Source organism: Ostrea edulis, chromosome 2 (assembly GCF_947568905.1).
Source record: "Ostrea edulis chromosome 2, xbOstEdul1.1, whole genome shotgun sequence".
Classification (NCBI taxonomy): Eukaryota; Metazoa; Mollusca; class Bivalvia; order Ostreida; family Ostreidae; genus Ostrea; species Ostrea edulis.
The window spans coordinates 20,610,787-20,638,034 of NC_079165.1; the positions used below are offsets into that span (position 1 = coordinate 20,610,787).

The 27,248-nt window shown below is 33.7% G+C and overlaps 1 protein-coding gene across 25 annotated transcripts in view; it reads right to left on the reverse strand.

Moving 5' to 3' along the window:
* Positions 1-4,138: 4,138 nt before the first annotated feature.
* The window catches only part of LOC125678911 (ecotropic viral integration site 5 ortholog-like), a 56,323-nt gene continuing 33,213 nt past the window's right edge, over positions 4,139-27,248 (reverse strand). For 16 of the 25 annotated variants that reach the window (XM_048917710.2, XM_048917703.2, XM_056156345.1 and 13 more), the window contains 11 exons: positions 20,006-20,066; positions 18,163-18,216; positions 17,479-17,649; positions 15,803-15,817; positions 15,073-15,228; positions 14,160-14,306; positions 13,773-13,943; positions 13,043-13,189; positions 11,707-11,802; positions 10,718-10,804; positions 4,139-7,169 (listed from right to left, as the gene is read on the reverse strand). In XM_048917710.2, the coding sequence (XP_048773667.2) occupies positions 6,642-7,169; positions 10,718-10,804; positions 11,707-11,802; positions 13,043-13,189; positions 13,773-13,943; positions 14,160-14,306; positions 15,073-15,228; positions 15,803-15,817; positions 17,479-17,649; positions 18,163-18,216; positions 20,006-20,066 (1,633 nt within the window). In that variant the 3' untranslated portion in view covers positions 4,139-6,641. Of the gene's footprint in view, positions 7,170-10,667; positions 10,805-11,706; positions 11,803-13,042; positions 13,190-13,772; positions 13,944-14,159; positions 14,307-15,072; positions 15,229-15,802; positions 15,818-17,478; positions 17,650-18,162; positions 18,217-20,005; positions 20,067-27,248 lie in introns of all 25 variants that reach the window. The other 9 variants (XM_056156349.1, XM_048917709.2, XM_056156351.1 and 6 more) reach the window with 3 other exon arrangements.

A 27,248-nucleotide genomic window follows, 5' to 3' on the forward strand; every position in this document is an offset into this window, starting at 1 on the left:
CGGGTATCATGGCTAGAACTTTTCTTGCGTGAAGCGAAACTAATAAAGTTATCCGGGGAGTTGCACCAACAATATGGATCCCCGTCTGATGTGTACCTCCGGGCGGGGCGTGAATATCTAGCAACGGGCGATATAGAAATTATCACATGCGCACAGATTGTGCGCATACGATTCACTGAAGATTTCTAGTCGTCATGGCCGGCAAAACAACTAATAAATGTATGACATTCAGCATGATAAAACAAATAGTGCTTGTAGTTGAGAGTAACATTGAAAATTTTCACCCCTCGGTTGACAGTGATTCTCTTGGGGTGAACATTTTCAATGTTAACCTCAGCTACATGCATTATTTACATAATGCAACTAGATTATTACCGCAAATAGAGAGCATTTATAAATCTTTTTTTTCTTTTACCAAGAGGATACAGTATTTTCCCAAGGTGGATAAAAATGAAGCATGAAATTTCTAGTGAAAACAAGATGCCCTTGGGCTACAATGGCCACCTGAGTTTTATAGAACCAAAGTTTAAATCTTTTCTTAAATAAGATACAAATTAGTAAATGTCTTGACACTTACGATGTACACATAAAAAAAAAAGATGTTGATAGTGCTGATGATGTGAACTTTTTGATTACACCATAAAGAGGAAGGGGTTCATGTAAAAAAAAAAAAAAGTCTAATAATACGAATACTCTGATAAATACCTAAACACCATTCTATGTACAACAAGAATAAAACCGTGTATGTATTTCTTCTTACCTGTTCAATCAATTGAACTTAAACAACCACAGAACTACTATTTTCAATAGTTTTCCAAGCAAATATCGGGTATGATTTTTATACAGACCCCCCATCCAAGAGAAATCCTTACTAATAAATCAATCTATGTGCGGAAACGCAGATGACAATGGGTAGTATGAGGGCAAACAGACACAGCAGACAGCGTCAAAGAACAGGGTAGTTTTTGGCCGAAATATGCCGCGTATTTAAACTCTATAAAACTTAACTGGTTCTGAACAATTGACTGGACTATAATCTAATTATGCATATTTTGATTAACAACTGAGAACATCTGCGCTGAAAACGGCGTCCTTATATTCACGGCGTCATTTGTTTTCTAACCTGACGTTAAGGTATGTACGGGAGTTGCAGGGATCAGGTGCCTAGGAGGAGTAAGCATTCCCTGTTGACCGGTCACAGTCGCCGTGAGCACCTTATCTTGATCAGGTAAACGGAGCAATCCATACTCAAAATCAGTATGTAAAGAACAGCCTCAGATTTGGTGTGGAATACGTCAAACAACGTGAAGGTAGCCAGCATTGCAGAAAAATGCATAACTCGCGTAAGCTATGATTGCTACCTTCACGCGATGAAACAACAAAGAAAGACATTTGTTTGTTTGTTTATATTCATATTTTTTATGAATTATTTAAAAATATAAACTAGAATTAAAATCTGAATTATATTGCTGACCCATTTGTTACATTAAATGGAATAGCCAATGCACCCTTTCACCTTGATGGCACTCCATATTTGGTAATGATTTTGCTGACAGGTGGTATTAGAAAACCGGATCGAACTAGTTAGCAACAATCATGTATTTATTGCATGATGAAAGCTATGTCAATTTCAAAAGAGATATAAGAGAAAAGATTCAGTGAATGTAAATATTTGCAAATTATAAGATCATTATATGGGGCTCATGGCGGGTGTGACCGGTCGACAGGGAATGCCTACTCCTCTTAGGCACCTGATCCCACCTCTGGTGTGTCCAGGGGTCCGTGTTTGACCAACTATCTATTTTGTATTGCTTATGGGATTTATGAGACTGATCACTGTTCGTTATCTTCACCTTTCAATATAACGACCATAAAATTTGCGAAATTCTGACTTCAAACGAGACTGTTGAAACCTCTGTAACATAAAATTAATAGTCAGTAACTTGCCACAATTTGAAAATTGATCATACGCAGAACATGCTCTCGCATTTCAAATCAGTTTCAACACATAAACACCATACATGTATATAATATTGCTACTTATATATGGGAAGTTGACGTCCTTCTGTTTGTCATAAATTAGAGTTGTCAGTTTGCCATCAAAATCTATGTTTAATAAAATATCTAAACATAAAGCTGATATGGACGACTCTGTGATGTCTTTTATATTGAGTTCACTGGGATATATCGAATCAACATACGTATGAAATTGAACATTGTTAATAGATAATACCTCAATATGTCTAAATGATGAGTTGAGAGCCACAGTAAGATATTTTCCCTTCTCGTGTAGTCTTGATTAAATTCTGCCTCATAAGAATGTAATAACTGGCCGCTTAAAGAAGGAACACAACTCGTGCCCATGGAAATTCCGACACACTGTTAAAAGACTTGATTACCAAAACCACAGATATTGTCAATGAGGAACTTCCAGCATCTTTTCAATATCAACTTCAGAGAACTTGTGCATAGAATCACAGTGGTATTTAACAGTGCATAGAATCACAGTGGTGTTTAACATAGAATCACAGTGGTAATTAACATAGAATCACAGTGGTATTTAACATAGAATCACAGTGGTATTTAACAGTGCATAGAATCACAGTGGTATTTAACAGTACATAGAATCACAGTGGTATTTAACAAAGTAATTTTTTGAATGAGTGATGTTTCCATGTTCTATGACTATGTTCTATGGAAGAAACTGCTGTCTAGGATGTCAAAAAGCCTAGTATTTAATTAATTGTGCATTCATGTATGTATATTACAGTATATATTTAGTTTATTTTTCAGAAAATTTGGAGCTGATGTTACCCCTTTTCAATCAACTTGTTACAAATATACCAATACTTTATAAATTTTATACATTATACTAACCAAATTTAAAGTCAATCAACTTGTTACAAATATACCAATACTTTATAAATTTTATACATTATACTAACCAAATTTAAAGTCAATCAACTTGTTACAAATATACCAATACTTTATAAATTTTATACATTATACTAACCAAATTTAAAGTCAATCAACTTGTTACAAATATACCAATACTTTATAAATTTTATACATTATACTAATCAAATTTAAAGTCAATCAACTTGTTACAAATATACCAATACTTTATAAATTTTATACATTATACTAACCAAATTTAAAGTCAATCAACTTGTTACAAATATACCAATACTTTATAAATTTTATACATTATACTAACCAAATTTAAAGTCAATCAACTTGTTACAAATATACCAATACTTTATAAATTTTATACATTATACTAACCAAATTTAAAGTCAATCAACTTGTTACAAATATACCAATACTTCATAAATTTTATACATTATACTAACCAAATTTAAAGTCAATTGGTATAACATGGATACTCTAAAACTTCAACATGTACAAAAACAAACTTTTTCAAAGAATATTGTTATTTCTACACCTAGATAGACTAGACTGCACTATGTCTTTGTATTCTTCATTAATGAGTAGACAGTCAATTATTTTCAAAAATTAAGAATGTAAATTATGTGTATATGTATCAAGGTCTACATACATATGGTTTTATACTTTTCCCATTATCTCCTAAAACACACTGATGTACTGGAGGTATTTACTTACATGTATGCATGTTTTCATGTTTGCTTCTCCTTTATTTCTTAACACTGTGCTTCTTTTTTTCTTCATGTACTGCATTTAAGTTTTGTGTTTAAAGTGGCATATAGGCCCGATGGGCCGGGTGTTTGATTTATTTTTACACTGTCTGTTAACATAACATGAATATACACATGTCACTATAAATAAATAAACTACTACTACTAAATAAGCAAGCCTTCGGCTCAGGCAAGCTAAAAACCCACTATATGTCCTGACAATGATCAGAGTCCATTAAATGGTAAAACATCTTAATTTACAGAAAACTGATGCTGTTTTGACAATAGTGAAATAGTTTTGCTGAGAAAGTAAAGAACAACATTCAAGGTTTATATGAAGATTTCTGATGAATATGAAATGGACCTCAGAAATCCTGGACCTTAGGAAATTTTTTTGGGGGGTGGGAGAGTGGGGTTGGAATAATAAAGAAACTGTTTGGAAAAATGTTTTCTGTGTAGAGAAAAAACAATCAGCATGGAAATCTTCTTCATATGTCTTTATTGTAATAGTACAAAGTTCGTATACAGTAACACAATGTAATAATCACAGTACGTAATCCATCAATGCAACTGTAATGACATCATTGAAAACACTGTAATGGGAAGTAACAAAGTTACAACCTAGAAGCAGATTATTAACTGAATAATTAATACACATCTAATAAAAATATATCAATCATATTTGACAGGTATATTTACTATTATGAAAATGGTTTTCAAATCATTCAATCATTCAATATTGTCACAACCCTTATTTAGTAAATGCATTCATTACATTTGTAGAACGATTGATTTGCACAAGTTACAATAAGTTTGGTATCTTCCATAGTAACAAAAAATCATTGCAATAGCTTTAACATTCTTGCTTTAAGGAGGTATGCTACACCAGAGAAATTTGATGTGGATGAAAAGTAGAGGATATGTACAACAATATTTTGAAATTGAAAACTTTCAAATTTACATTATGTACTTCATTTAGTCAAAAAATGCAGTTTTAGTAGAAAGCAATCTGCAAAAAATTAAAAACCCCTGCTGGACTTGAACTCGCGATCTACAGTTCAGTAGTAGACGTGCTAACCTACTCAGCTAGGTGATGAACTTTAGAATGAATAAGCAAATATTGCTGATATTCATATTTTCATCCATGTTTTAAAAGGAAGTCAGTCATTATGATGATGTAGAGTACCTCCTTAAAAATACCTGTCTAGTACGAATTACAAAACCTCAACTTTTTCACCCAGGTTTATAAACTTCAACTATCTAAAACATCTAGAACACAGTTTATTGTTTTATCTATAGAAGAAAATGAATCCATGTTTAATTTCAATAGTCCATAAATCATTCAAGATTTTTTCTTAAAAGTCAGGCTTTTTATGTTTTTCCTAGAGTTTCTATGAAAAAATAACATTCTTAAAATTTATCCAATGGGTTTGATTTAACTTTTTAAATTTCATCTTAAAACAATAGAAGATATCCTAAGAATTTGTTTCTAAATTTTCATGGGCAAGGATCAAAACTGGTTTTCATGAAGGTGCATCTGTATTACAGATGCAGCCTAGGAAAAAAATGCTGATGCTTTTCTTTCAACAATCCTTCTTTTGATTTTAGGAAAAGATAGAAATGATTCAGAACTTTCATAACAAACTGTCTGCTTTGGGGTACTTGTAGACAATGACCATATAATCACCCCAAATATTTTACTCCCTTGGAAAAATGGGATGAGATGTGAAACTGTATATCTATTCACAGCATGTTCATGTGTTCTGTTTCTGTTTACTGGCCCAATTTTCAGAACTGAATACAAAAAAAAGAGGGGAAAAAAAGGCAGTGACACTGAGGTAAGAGTTATCATTCATGAGATTTTTAGTGAAATTAAAGTTCACATTGCTTCTATTTTCATTCCTATTTTTTACTCATCAACATTTATAGATCCCACACAAAACAATAGTAGCTTAGTATAACACACTTTGAAAGTCCAATTTTGAATAATTTTGTTGAATGAAATGATTCGACTTGGGTTCAGTTATTCCTGTGAACATTCTCACCCTTAAAGAGAAGCATTAACACATTAGAAGCCTTAAACTACTCTTGAGTGAAAAAGCTACTTTTTGCAACTTTGCACAAACAAAATTCTTTGGCACATATAGAAACTCCCATGAGTATTTACAGTATTCGCTAACAAAAGTGATCATATCCTTCCTTGAGTATATGAATAAAGTTACATCCTGTAAAATCTGTTCATGGTACAGATATACCCACAAATTCAAATCCTCAACAATGAAGAAAAACGGAACTACAATACGGAATAACTGTTCCACAAACATGCTCATTTTCCCCAAACCACAAAATTTTACTCCAAGAAAATAAGTGAATGAAAAGTAAATTTAAAATTGCAGAGTGCATAATATCTCACATAAATAATATTGGTTGTATTCTAAACAATTTTCCTCCATATTTTTAAATATTTAATGATGTATTTCATAAGTACGACATACAATCTATTCCATCATAATTTGAATAATATTGGAATTGCAATACATACACTTTTATAAACATTTCGCAGAACACATCTACAATTCCAGTAAATGTACTTATTTCCAATAGGCAAAAAATTGTTCAAGTGTAGATAATATCGCTAAGCATCTCTAAACAATGGGCATCAAAATTTATTAAAGTATGGGATAATTTAATCAATAATCAAAGTCATATGAATGTATAAATTTTCCTGAGAAAGATTTAAACCATTTAAGCAAAAGATATTGTAACTTTGACTTCAAACAAAATACAGTTATTCAGAAAATACAAAATTCAACATTTGATGGCATAAACATGGCGGGTTAACCACTCTCCATCAGAACTGACTGACCAGAACAAACTATGGCAATATGCTTATAGCTCGGGTAAGTTAAAAATGAAAACAACATTTGTGAAAATTTTAGAAGAGTCACAGATTAAACAATAAAGACAATTTTTTCCTTCCCAGCACTATAAAACATTGTCTCGTATTGAGCCTTCACTTGAAGTCACTGTGGGTTGGTTGTTTACCAGTTCCCCATTTGTTGCACCAGAAGAGAACTCACGGCACGATTCACTGTCTACAACTGCACCAGTCCCATTCATAGTTTGTGAAGTATTCAATAAAGCACCATTATCAGACTGACCTAATTGTGTATCACAGTTACCATTTAAATTGGAACCCGGAACTTTGCTAGGAGAAGAAATTGGAGAGAGAGCTTCGATGCACTGATCCTCCTCAGAAATCTGGCCACCCTTCATAAGATGGGACTCTATGGAGGATTTCGTTGTGCTGTTTTTAGGGGATGGACTGTTAATCAGGGATGAAGATAAGACACTGGTCGGGGACTTGCCTTCGATGATGTCAGACAATGTTCGGTTTAAAGTCTCAGGATTTTCTAAGTCCTCATCACTCTCGTCCTCACTTTCACTCAGAGAACCATTCCGATACGATGCTCTTGGTGTAGAGGAATTATGGGATAGCCTCAGCTGCAGTACCTTTAAAAACATGAAACATTAAAGTTTTACATAGAAAACTAAGACGTTGAACCAAGGGTAATCTCCCTACAGCTCCAACATTAAGAGCAATTTTTCATTTTAGCAAATATCGTAAATATTATTTCATTAGATTTGGAACAGAAACAATTCACAAGTCTAACATAACAGACAACAAAAATCTTTATCCAAATCATATTTAAAACCCTTCTTTCACATTCTTAAATCATATATTTCTAAGTATTAGCTTAATTTCAAATCAAATAAATAGATTCAAGCTAGATTTCCTATATTGGTATGTGCATGTATCAAACAACAGATAACAAACTGATAATTAGTTTTTTATTCGTGTCTTGATGATAAATCATCTTGTTTTGTGCACATATTGTACACATATATCAAATAAAATGTTAAATAGCAAGAGGCCTGTGGGCTACATCCTTTACCTGAGCAGAAGTTCCCAATTGTAACAAAATATTTAGCCCTTCAATTTTTGTATCTGTTTCAACAAAATATTGCTTCAAAGTGAAAATGACTTGCTACTCATTTCAAAATTTAGGGAACTTTTGTTTGAAAATCCCCCAAAATGTTGCACTTATTTTCATATCATCAACCAGATAATGGATCCACTGTGAACCTCATCTAGTTCCAAAGGGCAACAATCTCATTAATATAAAATCCCTTTTTTACTAGATTTATACAATACATATCTTTGGCCCCCATTATGTCCTCGTCCTAGACTCTGGAGATTTGAACAACCTTGACTCTACCAATATAAGAAAGCTTAAGCAAATCTTTTTTGATAATACCAGCACAGTTATTCTAGAGAAGACTTTCAAAAGAAACCACAGTATTTTCACTATTTTGTGTTTATCTTCCCTTGGTGGTAACGGAAAATATTTTCAAAAGACACCAAATCACAGTGTATTTTCACTATTTCGCAATTTCCTTGCAATGGGGAATGTAGTGGTTCTTCATTTGAACACATTTTCATTCTGTTTACCAAATAATACTTTATGCCAAGTTTGGTTGAAATTCGCTTATTGATTCTGGAAAGGAACATTTCAAAAGACACCACAATGTTTTCACTATCTTGCTATTATGGAAAGGGGTGTGGTCCTTCATTCAAATAAATTTGAATCCCCTTTACCAATGGATACTTTGTGCCAAGATTGGTTCGAATTGGTTCTGAAAATTTTTCAAAAGACACCATCATATTTTCACCATTTTGCAATTATCTCTGCTTGGAAAGGGGTGTACCTCTTTATTTGAACAAAATTGAATCCACTTTAACCAAGCATGTTTAGTGCTATGTTTGGTTTGAATTAGTTGGGTGGTTCCCCTTTATACTCTTATGTAGAACTTTGCAACCCTTCTGTGGCCCCTTTATTGAGCCAGGTGTCACAGTTTGGACAAACTTGAATTTATACTATACAAAGAAGCTTCCCTGTAAGTATTGGCATTTCTGGTGCAGTGGTTCTTGAAAAGAAGAATTTTTAAAAACACAAACCCAATGTTCAGTTTTGAAAAAATAATAATAAGAGTACCGCAAATGGTACACAATACACCCGTGAAAATGCTTACATAGGGTGTTTTTCTTAAGCCAAAATTTGTAGAACTTTGCTTCAGGTAGTATCAGCCATCATCAGGCTGTGATATATTTTCTTTGCATAATATGAATAAAGGATCTTAGCTTAAAACTGTGACAGGGGTAGATGGACAAATCAAGAGTTCTGTGTGTAAAATATTTCCCCAAATTTTACCAAATTCAACAGAAAATTAAAATCCTTGCAAGATGCAAACCTTCAATTCCCATATAAATACTCTGTAAAATAAGATGGTTCTCCCTTGAAAATTGTGGGAGGAGTTCATCAAACAAATCATGTACTCTCTTTGTAATATTTCCTCAAAACGGACTAAGTTCAACAACCTGTAATTTTCTAAAAAAATTTAAAAAAAAAATCAAAATCCTTGCTACATGCAAGCCTTCATTACCCATACAAACAATCTGTAAAACAAGATGGTCCTCATTTAAAAATTGTGAGAGAAGTTTGTCAGACAAATTATATACCATCCATATAACAATAATTTTCAAATAAAGGGGCAAAACTCTGTAAGAGAGGTAAAAATGGATAAAAATTGCTACATGATCTAGAGTGATCCACAAAAAAGCTATAGAGCAAGTTTCAGCTTGATATGTGACAGAGAAATGAAATTAGAAACAGAAAACCCTGATCGAACGGACGGACAGACGGCCGTACAGACATCACTGTACCATAATATGTCCCGTCTAAAGACGGATGCATTATAAACAAACCATCTTCCCTTTGAAGAGGGTGTGATATTTCCTTTGACCAATCTTGAATGCCCTTTATTAAATGATACTTTGTGCCAAGTTAGATTGAAATGGGCTTAGTTGTTTTAGAGAAGAAGATGAAAATGTGAAAAATTGACAATGAAGACAGATAACGAATTCAATCAGAAAAGGTCGGCTCAAGTGAGATAAAATGGGAGTTTTGAATACATGCCTTGAGCATATAATTGTTAAATAGAATATTATTGATACAATAGTGTATAGAACTACTACAATTAATTTCATCTTGATTAGTTAATATGTACACTGTAGCAGATGTTGTATCAGTTATTGTATTTTCCTATATATATACTGAGTAATATCAGTTATTATATTTTCCTATATATATATACTGAGTAATATCTAGCAAAGATTATAAATCTTTCATACTCTTTACAGATATCTGAGAGGAAAACTGAGGAGAAATGTTGCATAAATATCATTTGAAGAATAAATTGTTTATTGATCTTTCGTACAGATTATTAAAAACCTACCCATTAAGTGTGCTAAACAAAAATAAGCTGTTAACAAAACACAAACACCAAATCTCTCCAGGAACAATTAAAGCCTTTATAAGCTTTATGCAAATCAAACACATTTGAAAATTACAACAGAACTGTTTAGAAAAGTATGAAAATATCTATTTAAGTGTCTCTATTTTGGGTCAAGGAACCGAAATCAAGAAATTTACTTATATAAAAATATAAAAAGCAAGAAGCTATCTTATCTATAGAGAGTGGAATATCATATTGTGGAACATTATTCATATACCATAATTATTTGTTGATAAATCTAATTTATGGCACTTTCATGTTATTTGACCATCACATACACTTATAGGCCTAACAAAAACTGAAATAGAACTGAAATAAAACAACTTAAGCTTGAACAGAAATGCTCTCCTTTCAAAAGCAAATAAGCATGCAAAATTCCAAGGAAAATCACTATAACTTCACCATTAAAACTAAATTACTTAGTATCTAATCACATGTTAAATTACAGTTAGAATGTTAGAAGTCAACTTTTCAGTATTAATATGTAACTCATCTTCATTCAAATCACTCTTAACTTTAATAACTAACTTTTCAAGTTATAAAACATTAAATGCAATACAGAAAGTTCAAAGGTGGAAAGGTTAGGACACCCACACACTAGGGTCACTGAGTGCAGAAGAGCCACATGCATCAATCTGACATACTTCATCTTGTAGATCATAGATTTGGTTGGCCAGGTCTTGGCTGCCATCTTTGGCGTCCAATCTGTCTGCTGTGAGCAGTTCTTCCTTCTACAAGGTTTGAATTTAATAATTTTTTATTTTTTGAATTTAATAATGTAGAGTTTGTGAAAGTTGAAATAGAGTTTTAATCATGGAGAAACAATATACAACAATTCAGAAAATATTTCAAACAATCTCGTTTTTAGGTTTGTGGTCTAACTAATGCAACAACACTTTTCATAAAAGCACCCCCTAGCGCAAGCATTCGTGCATCAAAGTACCCCACTGGAAATACACTTTTGAGCTTTCATGGGTTATCCTTGGTATTTATGTATGTATGTTTGTAAGTAAGTATATACCGAATAAACATTTACTTACTTTAATTATAAAGTCCACCTTCTAATTCTTTCTAAATTAGATTAGTGCACATCTACAGAGTATACTCATATTAAATACAAAGTTTCATGAAATTCTGTTCAACAGTTTTGGAAAAGTTGCCGCTGACAAGAGCAGGACTGATGGAGGCCAAATTTTTAAGTTCAAAAGGGGCAAAACTCCCAGAAAAAAAAGGTTAAATCAGAATTTCCTGTGAATATGCATAACTACACAGTATGTCCATATTAAATACAAAGTTTCATGAAATTCTGTTTAGTAGCTTCAGAGGAGTTGTGCTGACAAACTGTTTCAGCAGTATATATAATTTTGGCTAAACTTCGAAGGTCAAAAGGGGCATACCCCCCCCCCCCCCCCCAATTGAATCAGAATTTCATGTGAATGTGATCATCTAGTATGTCCATATCAACTACAAAGTTTCATGAAATTCTGTTTAGCAGTTTCACGAGTTACACTGACAAGAACAGGACTGGCAGACTGACTGACAGATGAGTCAAAAACATCTCATTGCATGGGGGTATAAATACCTATATTGCACAATATAAACCTGTCGAAGGAAAGGCGAATGGCCATATTACCTGGATTTCAAGTTCGGCTATCTTTCGCTTAAGTTCTGCAAGTGATTGGGCTTGCTCAGCATCTCTGATTCTCATCATCATCGACTCCTCTTTTCTCTACAAGAGTTTTACTTTAATTTCACCTCATCAAAATTATCTCTCTTGTTTTAAAACTACTATTCATGAACCCTTCACAGTGGAATTTTGTATCTGGGTCCACTGAGCAGTTAAACTTTGATATTCTTTCCTAAGTAAGATACCTTTTTCATGTTGCATTCAATCAAGCACTATAACTACATCAACTTTAAAGGCACAGGGTCTAAGATGTTGATAAAAATTTGCATGTTCCAAAAAGGTGGAGAAATTAAAGATCATAACTAGAAAATGACAAAAAGTTCTTCAGAATGTTTACAAACACATTGGATACGATAGTAATTACAAAATAATTTCCTTTTCTCATTTGCCTAAACTGGTACCCTGTTAACTTCGCATCCCTTATGTTTGTGTGTAGCCACCAATCAGCAGGGTACCAGTTTAATATATTGTCCTCCACACAAACATTTTATAAAGGGCTAAAACATCAAAATTACCTCAATTTCAAAGCACTGCAGCTATAGATAACTCATAATTAATACTACAAATTTGTTTTTTAGAGTTCTTCTTGCAAAATATTGTGATGTCATTTTTGAGATAAAAGATAGACCCAATGACATTAAATCTGGTTTCAGATTCACACTATTCATTACAAACATATCTAAATTATCAATGTCTCCCTACAAAATGTGACACCTGCATGGTATGACATTTGACAAGACAGGCAGGCAGAAAAATAAAAGTAATCCCTTTGTGCCTTTTTATTACATACCCATCCATGTTTTGATACTGTTAAATTCACAGAGTGTGATCCCACTTTTAGGATCACCAACACTGTGGCGATTTGAATTCAGATGTTTATTTGAAACTGATGTCGTGACAATGCATCGGCGCACGTTTGTGCAGAAAATAATCGACCGCATCACAGACAAAGCTGTGTAAACAAAAAATAATTTCACTGTATGCTTGTTTATTTGCTAATTAAGAATACATTCACGACTACAGTAACTTAATCCGAAGAATTGGATCACATCTCGTTGAAAGGTGCGGTTCATCAGATCAAACTTGATCCTGTCAATGAGATGTGATCCAACACTTTGGATCAAGCTACTGTAGTAATGATATATGTATATGTGGCAGAGTCACCCAAAAGTAGTATGCTGTGAAGTGAACTAATTTTCTGGCTACTTCATAAGAGATAATTATTTTCTACAGCCATCATTATATTTGTAGAAGTAGGAGGGTACAGAGGTTGTGTCCTCACTTGTGCCTCTAAGTTATCTAGTTTCCTGGACAGGTCTTTGATCTGACTCCCAAGGTCCTTCTCTTGGGCCTCGTGGATTTCTATCTGTGACTTCAGGGTCTTGTTCTCCTCATCCATTCTTCTGATTTGATTGGTGCATATATGGTTCTACAAAAGAGTGATTCCCCTCATGATTAAACTGGTTTTGTATATCTCTTAGCATGATTTTGAAAGATAAGCTTATTCTAAAATACAGAAAATGGTCATAATTTTGAAAACTGGGCATGTGAAACTTTGATAAAAACAATTTTTGGTAATGAATTTTAATCTTTCCAGGTGTCTGGTTTTTTATTTTAATAGATTAGTTCTAAAATTCTTAGGATTAATTGTATCATAACTTGAACATCAAATACGGCTGTAACACCTCCCTTCCCTAACCCTACAATTTGACAAATGTGTTCTCCATAAAATTGAAGAAACTAAACCTTATTTTCATCATAGATATAGTCCAACCTGTTAAAACTCAGAATAATAAAGAATTTGGCATTGGAACCATATGCTCTTCTCTATATCCTGTTCGTTAATTATGTACTATTTATGTGATGCTTAAGACCACATTGAAATGCACCCCCCCCCCCCCCCCCATTTCTGATATAAAGGGAGTAACTACAAAATGTAGACCATTCTATCGATTTTTAAAATTGTATAGTACAACTGTTTCTAAATATACCATGCATATCATATTTGTTACCTGAGTTTCAAATTCCATGACTTTTTGCTTGGTTTCTTTCAGTTCTGACATACAGGCAGTCTCCTTAATTTTGACAGACATGACCTCCTCCTGAAGTTGTCGAATCTCATGCTTGTTACTATTTTTATCTTTTGGGGATGACGGGTCCTCATTGGACTTGACAATATAATCCTGAAATAAAACCGTCCAAATAAATCAAAAATGTTAAGTAGAGAACAGATTATAACTCTGTGACCACAAAATGTCTATGTCTAAATCTAAATTTAAAAAATTCATTTAAATCTAAATTTTGCATGTAAAGCATTAACTATACTTAATTTTTGTGAAGTTCATGAGATAGCAGCAAGAATATGCTACATACAGGATAAATAACGAAGTATGAGTTACCTCCCATTGTGACTCTAAATCATACACTTTGTGCTTCATTTCCTTCAGTGAAAGATTAGCCTCGGCTTCTCGGAGTTTGACTGCTATGAGCTCCTCTTGTAGATGCTGGACATCATTACTGGGGGCCTTCTGCAGCTGTAGGTTTGTCTGTCAAAAATAAAAATCAATAGATTCATGATCAAAGATGATTTAAATAATCATTAAGATTAAGCAAGGCAAAATTTCACTGTCACTTTATTCTAAGAATTCAATGGCTTTTCCTTTCCTCCCTTTCTTACAGTCTGATGATTTGGGGGGGGGGGGGTAAGAGTAGCTTTGGAACTCTTGTATACAAAAGCGTTTTCTTTCCATGGTTTATGCAGTGTATATATAAGTTATGTCTGATACAATGACCTCACATATCAAGATATTCAGCTAACGATTGATAAAATCCACGACACATGTCACTTGTCATTAAGTATAAAAAATACCCCAAGTACATGTTTGTCACTTTTGGTATCATCTGTAAACATCACTAACACAATGTCTGCATGCAGTGACATTTGAAACTGGTTTTTGTTGTCTGTATCATTATTAACACAGAAAGCTTCTTTTTTTTTTTTTTTTATATTTGTGGGTCACTGTTGGCAAACTTAAATTCATTTCTCTATGTGTGTTTTTCTCAATCATCAATTTGTAAACATAAATATGTACTAACATAACAAAAATGGACAATTTGAATAAAAGTAAACTTAGGAACTGAATTGATAATTTAACATTTCATGAACTGAACCGTGGTGTATTTAACAGTAATATGAGTTTGTACATTTAAATTTCAGTGATAGTGCACCCTATGTATTTCAGTGAGAGTGCCGTATATCTATTTCAGTGAATCTTAAAGGGTATATGTCACGAAATTGTTAAAATTCAGAACCTCCTCCAGCTCCTTAATCTTTGTCCTGAGCTCCTTGACCAGTGAGTCGGTGTCGGCGTCTTTGAGGCGTAGAGCGATGAGCTCCTCCTGTAAGTGCTGGATCACGGTCTGTGCCTCATCCTCGTCCAGAGAGGAGGCCGAGGTTATACTACTGGTCTGAAAGCCCACAAATATCAAATAAGTCCCTGGTACAAGGGAGAACATTATTCAATCACGTTATCATATGTTATAAATTAAATCTGATAAACAAGCATTAACAGAATAGACATAATCAGGATTTATAAGTAATCATCGATAAACAACAACTTGTTAGTAAACTTGGAAGCATATTTCTTACATAAAATGGATACAATATTATACATAATGTACACGTAGTAATCCAAACACATACTATTTGTTACATTGAATAAATATCTTGTCTATGATGCAGTTTATGATAAGATGTTGATAAATAAAAAGAATTTGAAAAATCACATACACTTTGCATATGTTAGTGCTTGTATGAAGTTTGACAATGTGCAAGGAATGATGTATAACAGCTTGATACAGAGAGGACAGCCATTGTGGTAGCTTTACTGGATTGCACACTGCTATGATTACAACCCTACACAAACTGGGAGATAGAGACGAGACAGAGACTACACTTCTGTATATAGATCTGAAGCGTACGGCGGATTCCAGTGCTAAACATACAGAGGACCAGGACACATACGATTAGTATAAAACTTACTACTACTAAATTCATCTTCAACAAAATAAAATGTGAATACTGTTATTGTCACTACTATAAATACAGTATATACTACAAGAGGTCATTGGGCCACATCGCTCACCTGAGTTATCATATATTTACACATATGAAATACGGTTTCCCTTATTGTGGCAAAACCTGACACCCCAGGGGCCATGATTTCAACAAACTTGAATTTGAACTATGTCATAAAGCTTCAAACTTGAATCTAAACTATGTCAGGAAACTTCGATGTAAATTTGAACTCTTCCGGCTCAATGGTTCTTGAGAAGAAGATTTTTCCTATATAAATACATATAAAATGTGGTTTCCCCTAATGTGGCCCCACCCGACCCCTGGGGGCTATGATATGAACAAACTTGAATCTGCATTATGTCAGAAAGCTTCCATGTAAATTTGAACTCTTCTGGCTCAATGGTTCTTGAGAAGAAGATTTTTAAAGATTTTTCCTATATAAATACATATAAAATATGGTTTCCCCTATTGTGGCCCCACCCGACCCCTGGGGGCTATGATATGAACAAACTTGAATCTGCATTATGTCAGAAAGCTTCCATGTAAATTTGAACTCTTCTGGCTCAATGGTTCTTGAGAAGAAGATTTTTTAAAGATTTTTCCTATATACACACATATAAAATATGGTTTCCCCTAGTGTGGCCCCACCCGACCCCTGGGGGCCATGATATGAACAAACTTGAATCTGCATTATGTCAGGAAGCTTCCATGTAAATTTGAACTCTTCTGGCTCAATGGTTCTTGAGAAGATTTTAAAAGATTTTTCCTATATAAATACATATAAAATATGGTTTCCCCTAGTGTGGCGCCATCCGACCCCTGGGGGCCATGATATGAACAAACTTGAATCTCCATTATGTCAGCAAACTTCCACATAAATTTCAACTATACTGGTACAGTGGTTCATGAGAAGATTTTTAAATGACCCCACCCTATTTTTACACTTTTGTGATTATCTCCCCTTTGAAGAGAACCTGGCCCTTAATTTGAACAATTTTGAATTCCCTTCAACTAAGGATGATTTGCATTAAGTTTGAATGAAATTGGCTTACTGGTTCTGGAGAAGAAGATTTTTAAAAAATTTCAGTGTATTTTTACTGATTTGCTATTATCTCCCCTTGGATAAGGGGGTTGGCCCTCATTTGAAGAATTTTGAATCCCCTTCACCCAAGGATGATTTGTGCCAACATTGGTTAAAATTGGCCCAATGGTTTTGGAAAAGAAGTTGAAAATGTAAATGTTTAACAGACAGACGGACAGACGACGGACAAAAAGCGATCAGGAAAGCTCACTTGAGCTTTCAGCTCAGGTGAGCTAATAACAAAATAAAATGTGAATACTGTTATTGTCACTATACTATAAACACAGTATACAGACTATTTCCTAATTACATTGTACTTGTAACGTGTTAAAACTACATCTACTATGTTATATGTTGTTAATAATAGCTATTATGAATACAGTATAATGTTTCTTGATATCATGAGTTATATTGATTTTGTTAACTACAATGTCATGTACCTATACATATAGTGATACAATAAATGCAGTAACTTTTTGATAACATTAATCAACAAATTAAGGATCACTCCATAACCCCTGAATACTAAAGGATCACTCCAGAACCCCTGAATACTAACCCTGTGTTTTATATCTCCTATAAGGGTGTTAGCCTCCTCAAGTTTGCGAGTTGTGTCGACTAGCTTCTGCTTTGTGGTGGAGAGGTTGTTCTTTAAGGCGTATGTTTCCTCAGCCTCCTGAGCCCTGGTCACCTGGTACTGAATCAGCCTATCAGCTAACGACGCAGACTCCTATCAAAATCACCATAATTCTTTTAATATGATAAATTTAGTACATGTCAGTTATGGCCTGCATTCAAAAATACAGTGCATATTTTTTGTGGAACTTAAATCCTTGTTGAATAAAATAAGTGAAGGATATAATTTCAATTAAAATTCTGTTTGTTGTTTCATTTTATGACACAATAGTGCGCATAACTTTATAATTGCACTATACGGCACAGTTCCCTGTGTAGAAGGCATGATAATTTAAACTGTGATAGTCCTTAAACATTTTAGATTTGATGTGGCTGCTTGGTAATGAAAATGAGGCATCCCCTCCAGATATCAAAAGTGAGTATCCTATCCATGCTTCACAATTTGAAGGTCCTGGGTTCAATTCCCAGCATCTGCATCAAAGCCAAGATGTTTCAAATTTGTACTGACTGTTCCTTGCTAAGCACCCAGCATTAAAAGTGAAAGTCACAAGTCTTTCAGATGAGATCTTAAAATTAAAGTAAAATAGGAATGTTGTCAAAGGCTTACCTTTTCAAGGGCCTCAATTCGTTGTCTCAGTAGTCTGTTTTCTGTTCGAAGTCTCTGAAATTGGACAAAAATATAAGTGAACATATCTCATGGGAGTAACTCTTGCTTTGATCAAAGGAGAGATATCGTATACAGTAGATTTCCAATATACATGAGGAAATTTATTATCGCACCACTTGCAAAATAAAATTACTCACTTATATTTTTATACTGCTGAAATACATTTAAAACACCACTTGCAAATTCATGTTCTTGCGATCTGACATCTACAAGTAATTTTGCAATACTTTAAAAGTACTCGTGTAAAGCAAGGAATCTATAATCATCTTAGATTCAACCATCTTGTACTTATTGTTTTAAGTCCACTGGTTATAAGTTCCTCTGAGCCCAGGGAACTTCCTTTTATATCCAATGTTTATCTGTCTGTCAAGTTTGTGTGTCTGGCATAGCCTATCATATTTCTGACTTCTCACAAATCACTAATGAATCCTATCTACATAAAACTAGGAATCTTTAGGTGACAGAGAAACAAAGTTATCTCATCAGAAAGTAGCTAGATGCCCCCGAATCTTTGATTCTGAGGGCCTAAAAATGCAAATATGACATACTTATTCAAAACCAAGTCTTAAATATAGAAATATATATAGAGTGAAATCATCAAATTCACAGGGGAACTAATCTTGTGGTCAGTTAAGACTTCAAAGTTTTGGTCAGATGTTATTTTGTGCATATGGATTCTGTATATTGAAACATCACATACACTGTAATTTGTATAATGCATTGGGGTTTTACCACAATATATCGAGATTATCAATACTGGGATTCAGGTACCCAAAAACTGCACTAGAGCTCTGCAAGTTGGGGCATATCCCTCTCGCAATGTCTTTTTTCTATAAAGTCCCATAGCAACCTTGACCCTTTCCCCCAAATCAATATGGTTTCTCCTCTTTTGATGACAAAGGTACACGCAAAGTATGAAATCAATCAAGCAAAGAAATGTGGCCTGTAGTAACCTTGACCTTTGATCGTTTGACCCCAAAAATCGATAGGGTTCTTCCCCTCTTAATAACAAAGATACACATGAAGTATTGTATCAATTGAGAAAAAAATGTGGTCTGTAGAGTGTCTACAAGTTTTTTCTATGAAGTCCTCTAGTGATCTTGACGTTTGACCTATTGACCCCAAAATCCATAAGTTTCTTTCTCTCTTGATAAAAAAGCTACTTGTGAAGTATCAAATCAATCAAGCAAAAAATGTGGCAGGCAGAGTGTCTACAAGCTCAGCATTACAAACACACCCACACAAGAAGGGTCCCATTACTATACCCCTCAATCTCAGCATTAAAAACACATGCTCACCCACACAAGAAAGGCCCTGTTACTATACCCCCTCTTGTAATGAATTGTGTGGGGATAAAAATAATGATTTCATAGTATATAGAAAATATCTCCCAATTTCTTTTCATGAGCAAAAATGCTTCAATTATGCTTCAATTAAGTCACATTTGGAATGGAATCGTGAATTTTAAGAGTCTGTCTGAACTTATGATGGTACCTAAAGGGTTAATCCAAACCAAGAAGTTAAAAGTTTAAGAAAGGTCATCTAACAAGTTTAAGGAGAGATCTGAATTTGTTACAATAAGAGCCCCCATGACTAGGCAAGATGTAGAAAGTCCAGATATATTCCTACCTTGTTATCAGTGTGATGAACTGATCCCGATAGTAAGGGGTCATTGAAACGTTTATAAGACTGGTTTCTCAACAAAAACAAGACAACTAATGAAAACACCGTGATCCGAGACCAAGTCTCATCATGCATTCAAAATTTTACATAATGAATTTACCCGTAATTCTATCTGCTCCTCATTCTCTTTGCTTTTCAGGGCAGTGTATTCCTTCTCTATTCTGAAAAGATCAAATTTTCCCAGTTTTAGGTACATGAAAAATATGTACATGATTGTTAGTACTATATATTACAAGTACATTATATACCATAGTAAAATTCTGGAATACATGTTTTGTTTAACTTAAATATCAGTCAGATATAGATGTAATTGAATATTTGGAAGTTAGAAAACTTGGATTTCTGTGCATAGTTTCACTTTTTGCTGAATTTCTTTATTTCAGAGTTCAGCCAGTGTGACCTGCATCATGTCAGATGGAAACTATATCTGACAGCTTGCTTAACCCACTTACTTCATTTTTTATGAGGTTGGAATTGTGACATGAACAAACTATCTTTCACCTCCAGGCATAACAAGTATGTAAAACACATTTATGAAATGTGTGTGCCTCTACTTATTGGGAACATAAAGCAAAAAAGTCAACTTGTTCCCCTCCCATCTCTTCATTTATATAACTAGGAGTGAACCACGGACATTCCTCACTCCATTTAAATGTACAAGTTTAAGTTCCATCACCTGAACCTGGTCTTTGTTACACACACATTTCAGCATGTAGAAATGTTCTGTTCACTTGTACTCCCAGAGTTGTCAGTTTAACCAAAATTTGTTACCATGGAAACCAGCATCATTAGTTATAGTAATATCAAGTCTTTATTCATTTACATATTTTTCAACTACCTAGTTACAAATTCAATTGTGCTGATTGATGTAACTACCTCAGTGCCACTAACTGAGAAAATTCAATTGGTATGATCTAAATATCAGCTCACATTACCCAAAGGCTGTCACAGGTATGTAAAGATTACCAAGATAAAATGTTTTCTGTTACAAAATGCAGAGACACCCCAAAAACTTATGACATGTCAGGTAAATGGTGTAACATGAGCTTGACAAATGGGAATACAGTACGTATTCCATTTCATCTCTATATGGTATTAACACACACACACAACATATATATATATATATATATATATATATAGAGAGAGAGAGAGAGAGAGAGAGAGAGAGAGAGAGAGAGATCAGTCTCTTTTTTTCAGGAGTAAATTTTTAAAAAACAACTGGAAACACTTTCTAGAAATATTTTGACCGTACACGTTACCAGTCTTCCTCTGTAGTGTTTTCTTGAAAGTGTTTAGAGTTTTTATATACATATATATATATTTCAATACTGTTTTCTTATTTTTCACAACCTTCTTTCTCTTTATACTCCTTCAATCACAACAGTAAATAACAGATTTTTCCCTTGGAATTAGGAACAATCGATTATTAGGGAAAATCTTCAGGAACAGACGAACCATTTTATATTAATGGTTAACATGCATATCATCTAGTATTTGCTAGACTGATGATACAGTTAATCTGATTGGTTGAAACATTTCTTGAAACAACAGATTGTACTGACATCAATGACCATGCTATAAAAAGCAATTTTAACAGGGACTCCAATGATAAGAAATGACTCCATTTTTTTTTTTATCAAATGACACATACACCTGAATTTCCACTTTGAAACTGACCACTAAATTATCTAAATACTAAGACAGATTGTATTTTACAGATCAAGGTGTACATTGAAAAAAAACCCCAACTTGACAGTAAATGTTAATTAGCATCAACATGTGTTTTACTTTACTCCTTCAAGAGCCTGGTTAACATCCCCACACTCATTTAATATACCTTGTTTATGCAGTAATAAAAAAAATAAATAAATGAAATGAAATACATAAAAATAAAATGATAGTAATGAAAATAAATAAGGAAAATATATATACATGATCACATAGAATAAGAGTGTCGTTCCTGAATCTCCAGCTGGCTGGAGTAGTTTTACTTTGAAATGTGATATCTCTCTTAAAGAAACAGTTTTCCATATGCTTTACATAAAAAAAACATTAGAAATTTATCAAAGACTAAACATATGGGTAAAAACTATTGGGGTCTAAAGGAAATGCTAGACCTTCAAGATGCCAAATACAACACCACTTCAGGGCTCAAGGACTATGGCAGGCAAAAATATATCTTTGGAAGATTAGTCTTTATTTTATAATGTCCATGTTTAAGGATCTGATCATCACAACAAACCCAGAGGTATTATAGAGAAATCATTAAAAATCTCCATAGTAAATAAATCTTTATTAGGCTACTCTCCCTCCAGTCATAGAGCACAGAAAACATACACAGGGAGAATGGAAACTGAAAGATGAGATCTCCCATTAAAGACAGCTTTAATGGGTGATTAATTCACAACACAGATCCTTGTCCAATCCACTGACAATGTATGGCGAGGAACTGCTCAAAAGGTCATTTCCCCATAATGCCCTGTTAAGATGGCGATACTACCCCTTTGAATACGATTTCACCAACAGACCTGCATTATAATGTCTCAAATCATCCTCGAACTTATTTACTTAAGAATAAAATCTAATTTTTGAAGCATTTAAATTTTTTGCTATACATCGTATATGAAAACTGCAGTAAATATAACAGCAGACTTAAGAATGGACATTATATGACTGTGAATTTAAAACTGTGAAACAAACTCTGACAAATTAACAGTCCAGTCAATTGTCCATTCTGTACGTGGTTAAACTGTTTTCATACTTGTTCAGAATAAGCTATCATCATTGTAGTAGGATTCAATTTAACGCTGACAAATGTAAACATGATTAAAAACTTCTCAAGAGGAAAGACATATGGTCAAAGTAGGTTCTAAATCAGAACCTCTCATTTCTAATAAAGTGAGAGAGTTGTCCTTATATTTCCATCCTTTTAATCAATGTACCTACCCTGATTCTGAGAAACAGCTTTCTCCATAATCATCATCTCCATAGTCCACAAAATCCATTTGTAAGTGTTACATAGTGCAGACACTGCAGCCATTGGCTGTGTCAAGCCACTGGTGCAATTCTACACATCTCAAGTCAATATCCAAAATAAAAATTTAATAAGCTGCTGCATGTACACATGTATAACATAATCCCCACACCATTACACTGTTCACACTGCTCTGCTACGCACTTATATTGACATTTTGTGTCATAGTCAACAAAATATTATCAAGTTTCCTTGAAGTTTGCTCTGAAACAAGAAAGACTGCATTAAAAATCTGTCCTATAAACTCCAAATTCCACAGAAACATGTCCTCCCCCTAACAGGTGTTAATTGGGATTTTACACTTTACACTTCCTCAACATTGAGACTGAATATGAGACCTTTAACACTGCATAACCACCCATCTATGACCTTCACGGTGACAAAGTAAGATGCTCCATTATCATCTGGTATCATACAATCTGCTCAAATTACACACCATTCAATCGCATCACACAAAGATCCCTTGAAATATGTATGAAACTTTTTCTGCAGGTAAAATTGACTTATTTCCCAGCTAACACAATGAGTTATTCAATCTTGTGTCACCTCCAACACCCCTGTAACTAAGCCCATACTAAGACTCTGTTTTTTAATGTCAAGAGTTTCACTAACCTCTCATAAAATCTTGACATTATTTTTTTCATCTAGCTGATACCAATATTTCATCCATTTTAACATATTTGCTTCAAGGTAGTAATATCTCTCGTTTCATCTTTTTTTTCCAAACAAAATTTTCATTACAAAGCAATTGGGCAATATATACACAAACTTAGAGCCCTTTTTTTCCTTTTACCTGTAAACCGACTAGTATACATGTACAATACACAGATTACAAACATAAGTAAAATTCCAACAGCCCTTAAAGATAAATTGTTTACCTGAACTTTCTATGTCATGTATTCAAAAGGATGTTGTTCATCTAACAAATCTTTGTGAAAAATCTACCTGAATTATATATCACTTTTTACAATCATTCCATCTGTCACAATTTTTAAAACTTTTAAACTATGTCTCCCCAAACCTCACAGTTTAGATCACTTGCAATCCAACATTTTCAAAAATCCTTCAATGAAGCATTTAACAAGAAAATCAGACACCACCCTGTAGATTTCACATTGTTAGTTACCAAGGCATCAAAGGCACACAAAAATTGAGTGACTTAAATGAGGTCACAAAAGGTCAGGCCAAAGCCAGCTACGGTACTCATTTGTAATTCTATTCACTGTACCTTTTCCTGAGGGGTAAAACAAAACATGAATCATTAATTCAGGTGTGTATTTGTATGCACTGGGTCTATACAGTTGCAGAGGCTATATTTTCTTTTTCAATTACAGAATACATGAATTTAACCTGCAAACATTTCAAACTGTGGGGGTAATCTTCAAAGAGTTTTTCTCTGTTAATCAAATTTCTGAATTGATCCAGACAAAAAAAAAAAAAACCCTTTCACTGCTGACCTGCGTCCCTAGGCATAAGCCATAGCAAAAGGGAGTTTAAGACTTTACAAAAATACAATGGTGTAAAATAAATAACAAGACAAATATATATTATTTGAACATGTATAATAGGTTAAACTTGAAACACAAATTAACTCTGCAAGGTTTCTTCTATTTTAAAGTTACATTGTACAGATCAATTCTATAGTGCATTAAAATCTTCCAGAAAGGATACCATGATTATAAAATTCATTATAATTGTGAGGTTCGATTTCCATGGACCAAAAAAGATTTCATAGTTTCATTAGGATGTACTGAAATTCACTAGGACTGTAGTTTCTGATTTTCATGGACAGAAAAGATTTCATAGTTTCAGTAGGATGTACTTTCATGAGTACAGTTTCTGCTCATTGAAGCATTATATGAATTGTGTGCTTTGTAAAAAATTTACACTCATGGGATAAAGGCACCTATGAAATCCATGAAAAATGACCCCCCCCCCCCTCCCAATAGAATGATTTAAGAGTATGTTGTGCTGAAAGGAAATTCAACTCAAAGCTGTAGATGATATGAAGAATAGGAGCAAATGCATGCTGAAGTCACACAAAATCTAAGTTTTGTCAGAAGACATTATGGAACTGCTTTTAATTGCTTTGAGCCGCGGGTCCTATTGAATTAGCTACCAGTAAGCAACAACACACATTGCTCTTTAGAATATGACCACTAGCCTATGATAATACTTGTAGAAACCAACAAATAGTCCATCTGTACCCCTAACAACAGCTTAGCTGGCAATCTCTTGATAGTGTGACAGTTGTTAAATATAAAATCAGTCTGTTGCCTTAGGCATTCAACTACAGCAGCTCTTCAACTGAAAACCCCACAAAATGAGTAGATTTGCACAATGAGATCAATATCATTCATTGAATACATCTGACCATAAAACCATCTTAGAAACATAATAATTACACGAAATCAAAAGAATTAAGGAACATGACTCATTCATTCACAAAAATGTAATTTTTTTAAAAACATGAAACAATCACTAAAAGATAAAGTAGTTTCTCAAAATGAAGATTACAACTGTTCTTAGACTATACTGAGTAAAGCTTCACAACAATCGGACAATTCTTGTAAAAAATGAATGAAGATTTCATCCATTAACAGAGATTGAGTCACAATCTGCAAACACATTCTCTTCATGCCAAATATCGATCCTGACACACAACCATGAAGATGATCTCAATTGCAAATTCCACCAGACAGAAAAAATTCACCCAACAAGCCACACAGGATGGGACACATTCCTTCAAAGAATCAATAGCTTTTTTTAAATTAGCACAAATTTAGTTTCATTCTACTTCCATTTTTGAGTTCAAATTATCTTTATAACATCTGCTTTAATGACAAAAGAACAAACACATAAATCTAAAATTCTCCAACACAGCAGAAATTTGATTGAATATTTCATAAGTCTTATAGTAATTAATTTATCCCAAATTTTCATTGGAGTAATTTTGAATCCTTATATTTTCACCAGTTAAAAGAATCACATTGAAAGCACGCAATACAAAGTTTAAAACGACACCATCTTCTGTATCAGACACTTGAGCCATTGAAATGGACGTGTCACCTAGCACAGACCACCTGTCTCATTGTCTGACCCACAGGAGGAGTAGGTCTAGGTGAACTTTATGGTAAATAAATAAAACATAATCCCAGAAAACAAACAAGTCACTGTTGAATCCTATCAGGCCCATTGTCTGCTTAATGGACCTAAAACTAAGGGAGATAACTTTCACAGTTAACACTGAGGCCCAAGTGGGACACCTTATTTAAATAAAATCTAATTTCAAATTCCTTACAGATGCATGCTTGATTTCTGTGTAAAATGCTAGGTGTATCCTTTGAAATGGTATCTTTAAAGTCCCTGAAGATAATTTTCTCTACAATTCTACCTGAGGATGACTTTGGGAGAGTTCGGGAGGAATAAATTACATGCTTACAAGGTGTCAAATTCCCCATCTTTTGATTAAATTTTATGTCATCCTTCTGTAAACATTGAAAACACATAATTGCATATCTGAAATAACAGTCACACAGAGATTAAATAGCTAAAGAAACTTTAATAATCTAAACTTTTCTACATCTCAATTTCACTGAGTTATGATATATTTTGCAGTATTATTATCTTTCATTGCCATTTACATAGTTGTACTAATGTATATACATGTATGTGTGTCAAAAAAAAAAGAAGCAACATTGCTTTGGCATACAGTTGTGTCTTTTCTGGAACATTTAATGTAAACCTTAAAGTATTACATGTATTGCTACCAAACTTATGACTTGGTTATAATAAAAGTTGTCATAACATTTCATTGCTTACAGTGCAGGTAGATCAACTGCCAACAGTTTTAGAATTAAATCGATATGAGGGAGGAGGGGGGGGGGGGGCAGATAATTTCAGTCATTTAACAGCAAAAGGATATTTAGTAAAATCAATTCAAAGAATGAAAAAAAGAAATACCTTGGCTGAATTTTCATTATCACACCAAGCAGTTCATCTAAAGACTCCACTAATGTCATCGTTTTTCTTGGGTAAAGTTCCTCTCTCTCTTAATCAACAAGATCCAAGCAATTTTTCACAGTCACATGGATTTTATTGCAGCTCTTTACATATCCTAATACACAGTGAATACCCTTTTATGAACCCTGTTAATCCCCTAAATCTACTGGAAACGACAATAGTTCATCCAGATTACGTGACTGTCCATTAATTATTACATAACATCAGTAATCTACAGCATCACACCCAGTTCCCCTCGATGACTACCCCAGAGTCAACAAAGTGGCCGGGGACATACTGTACA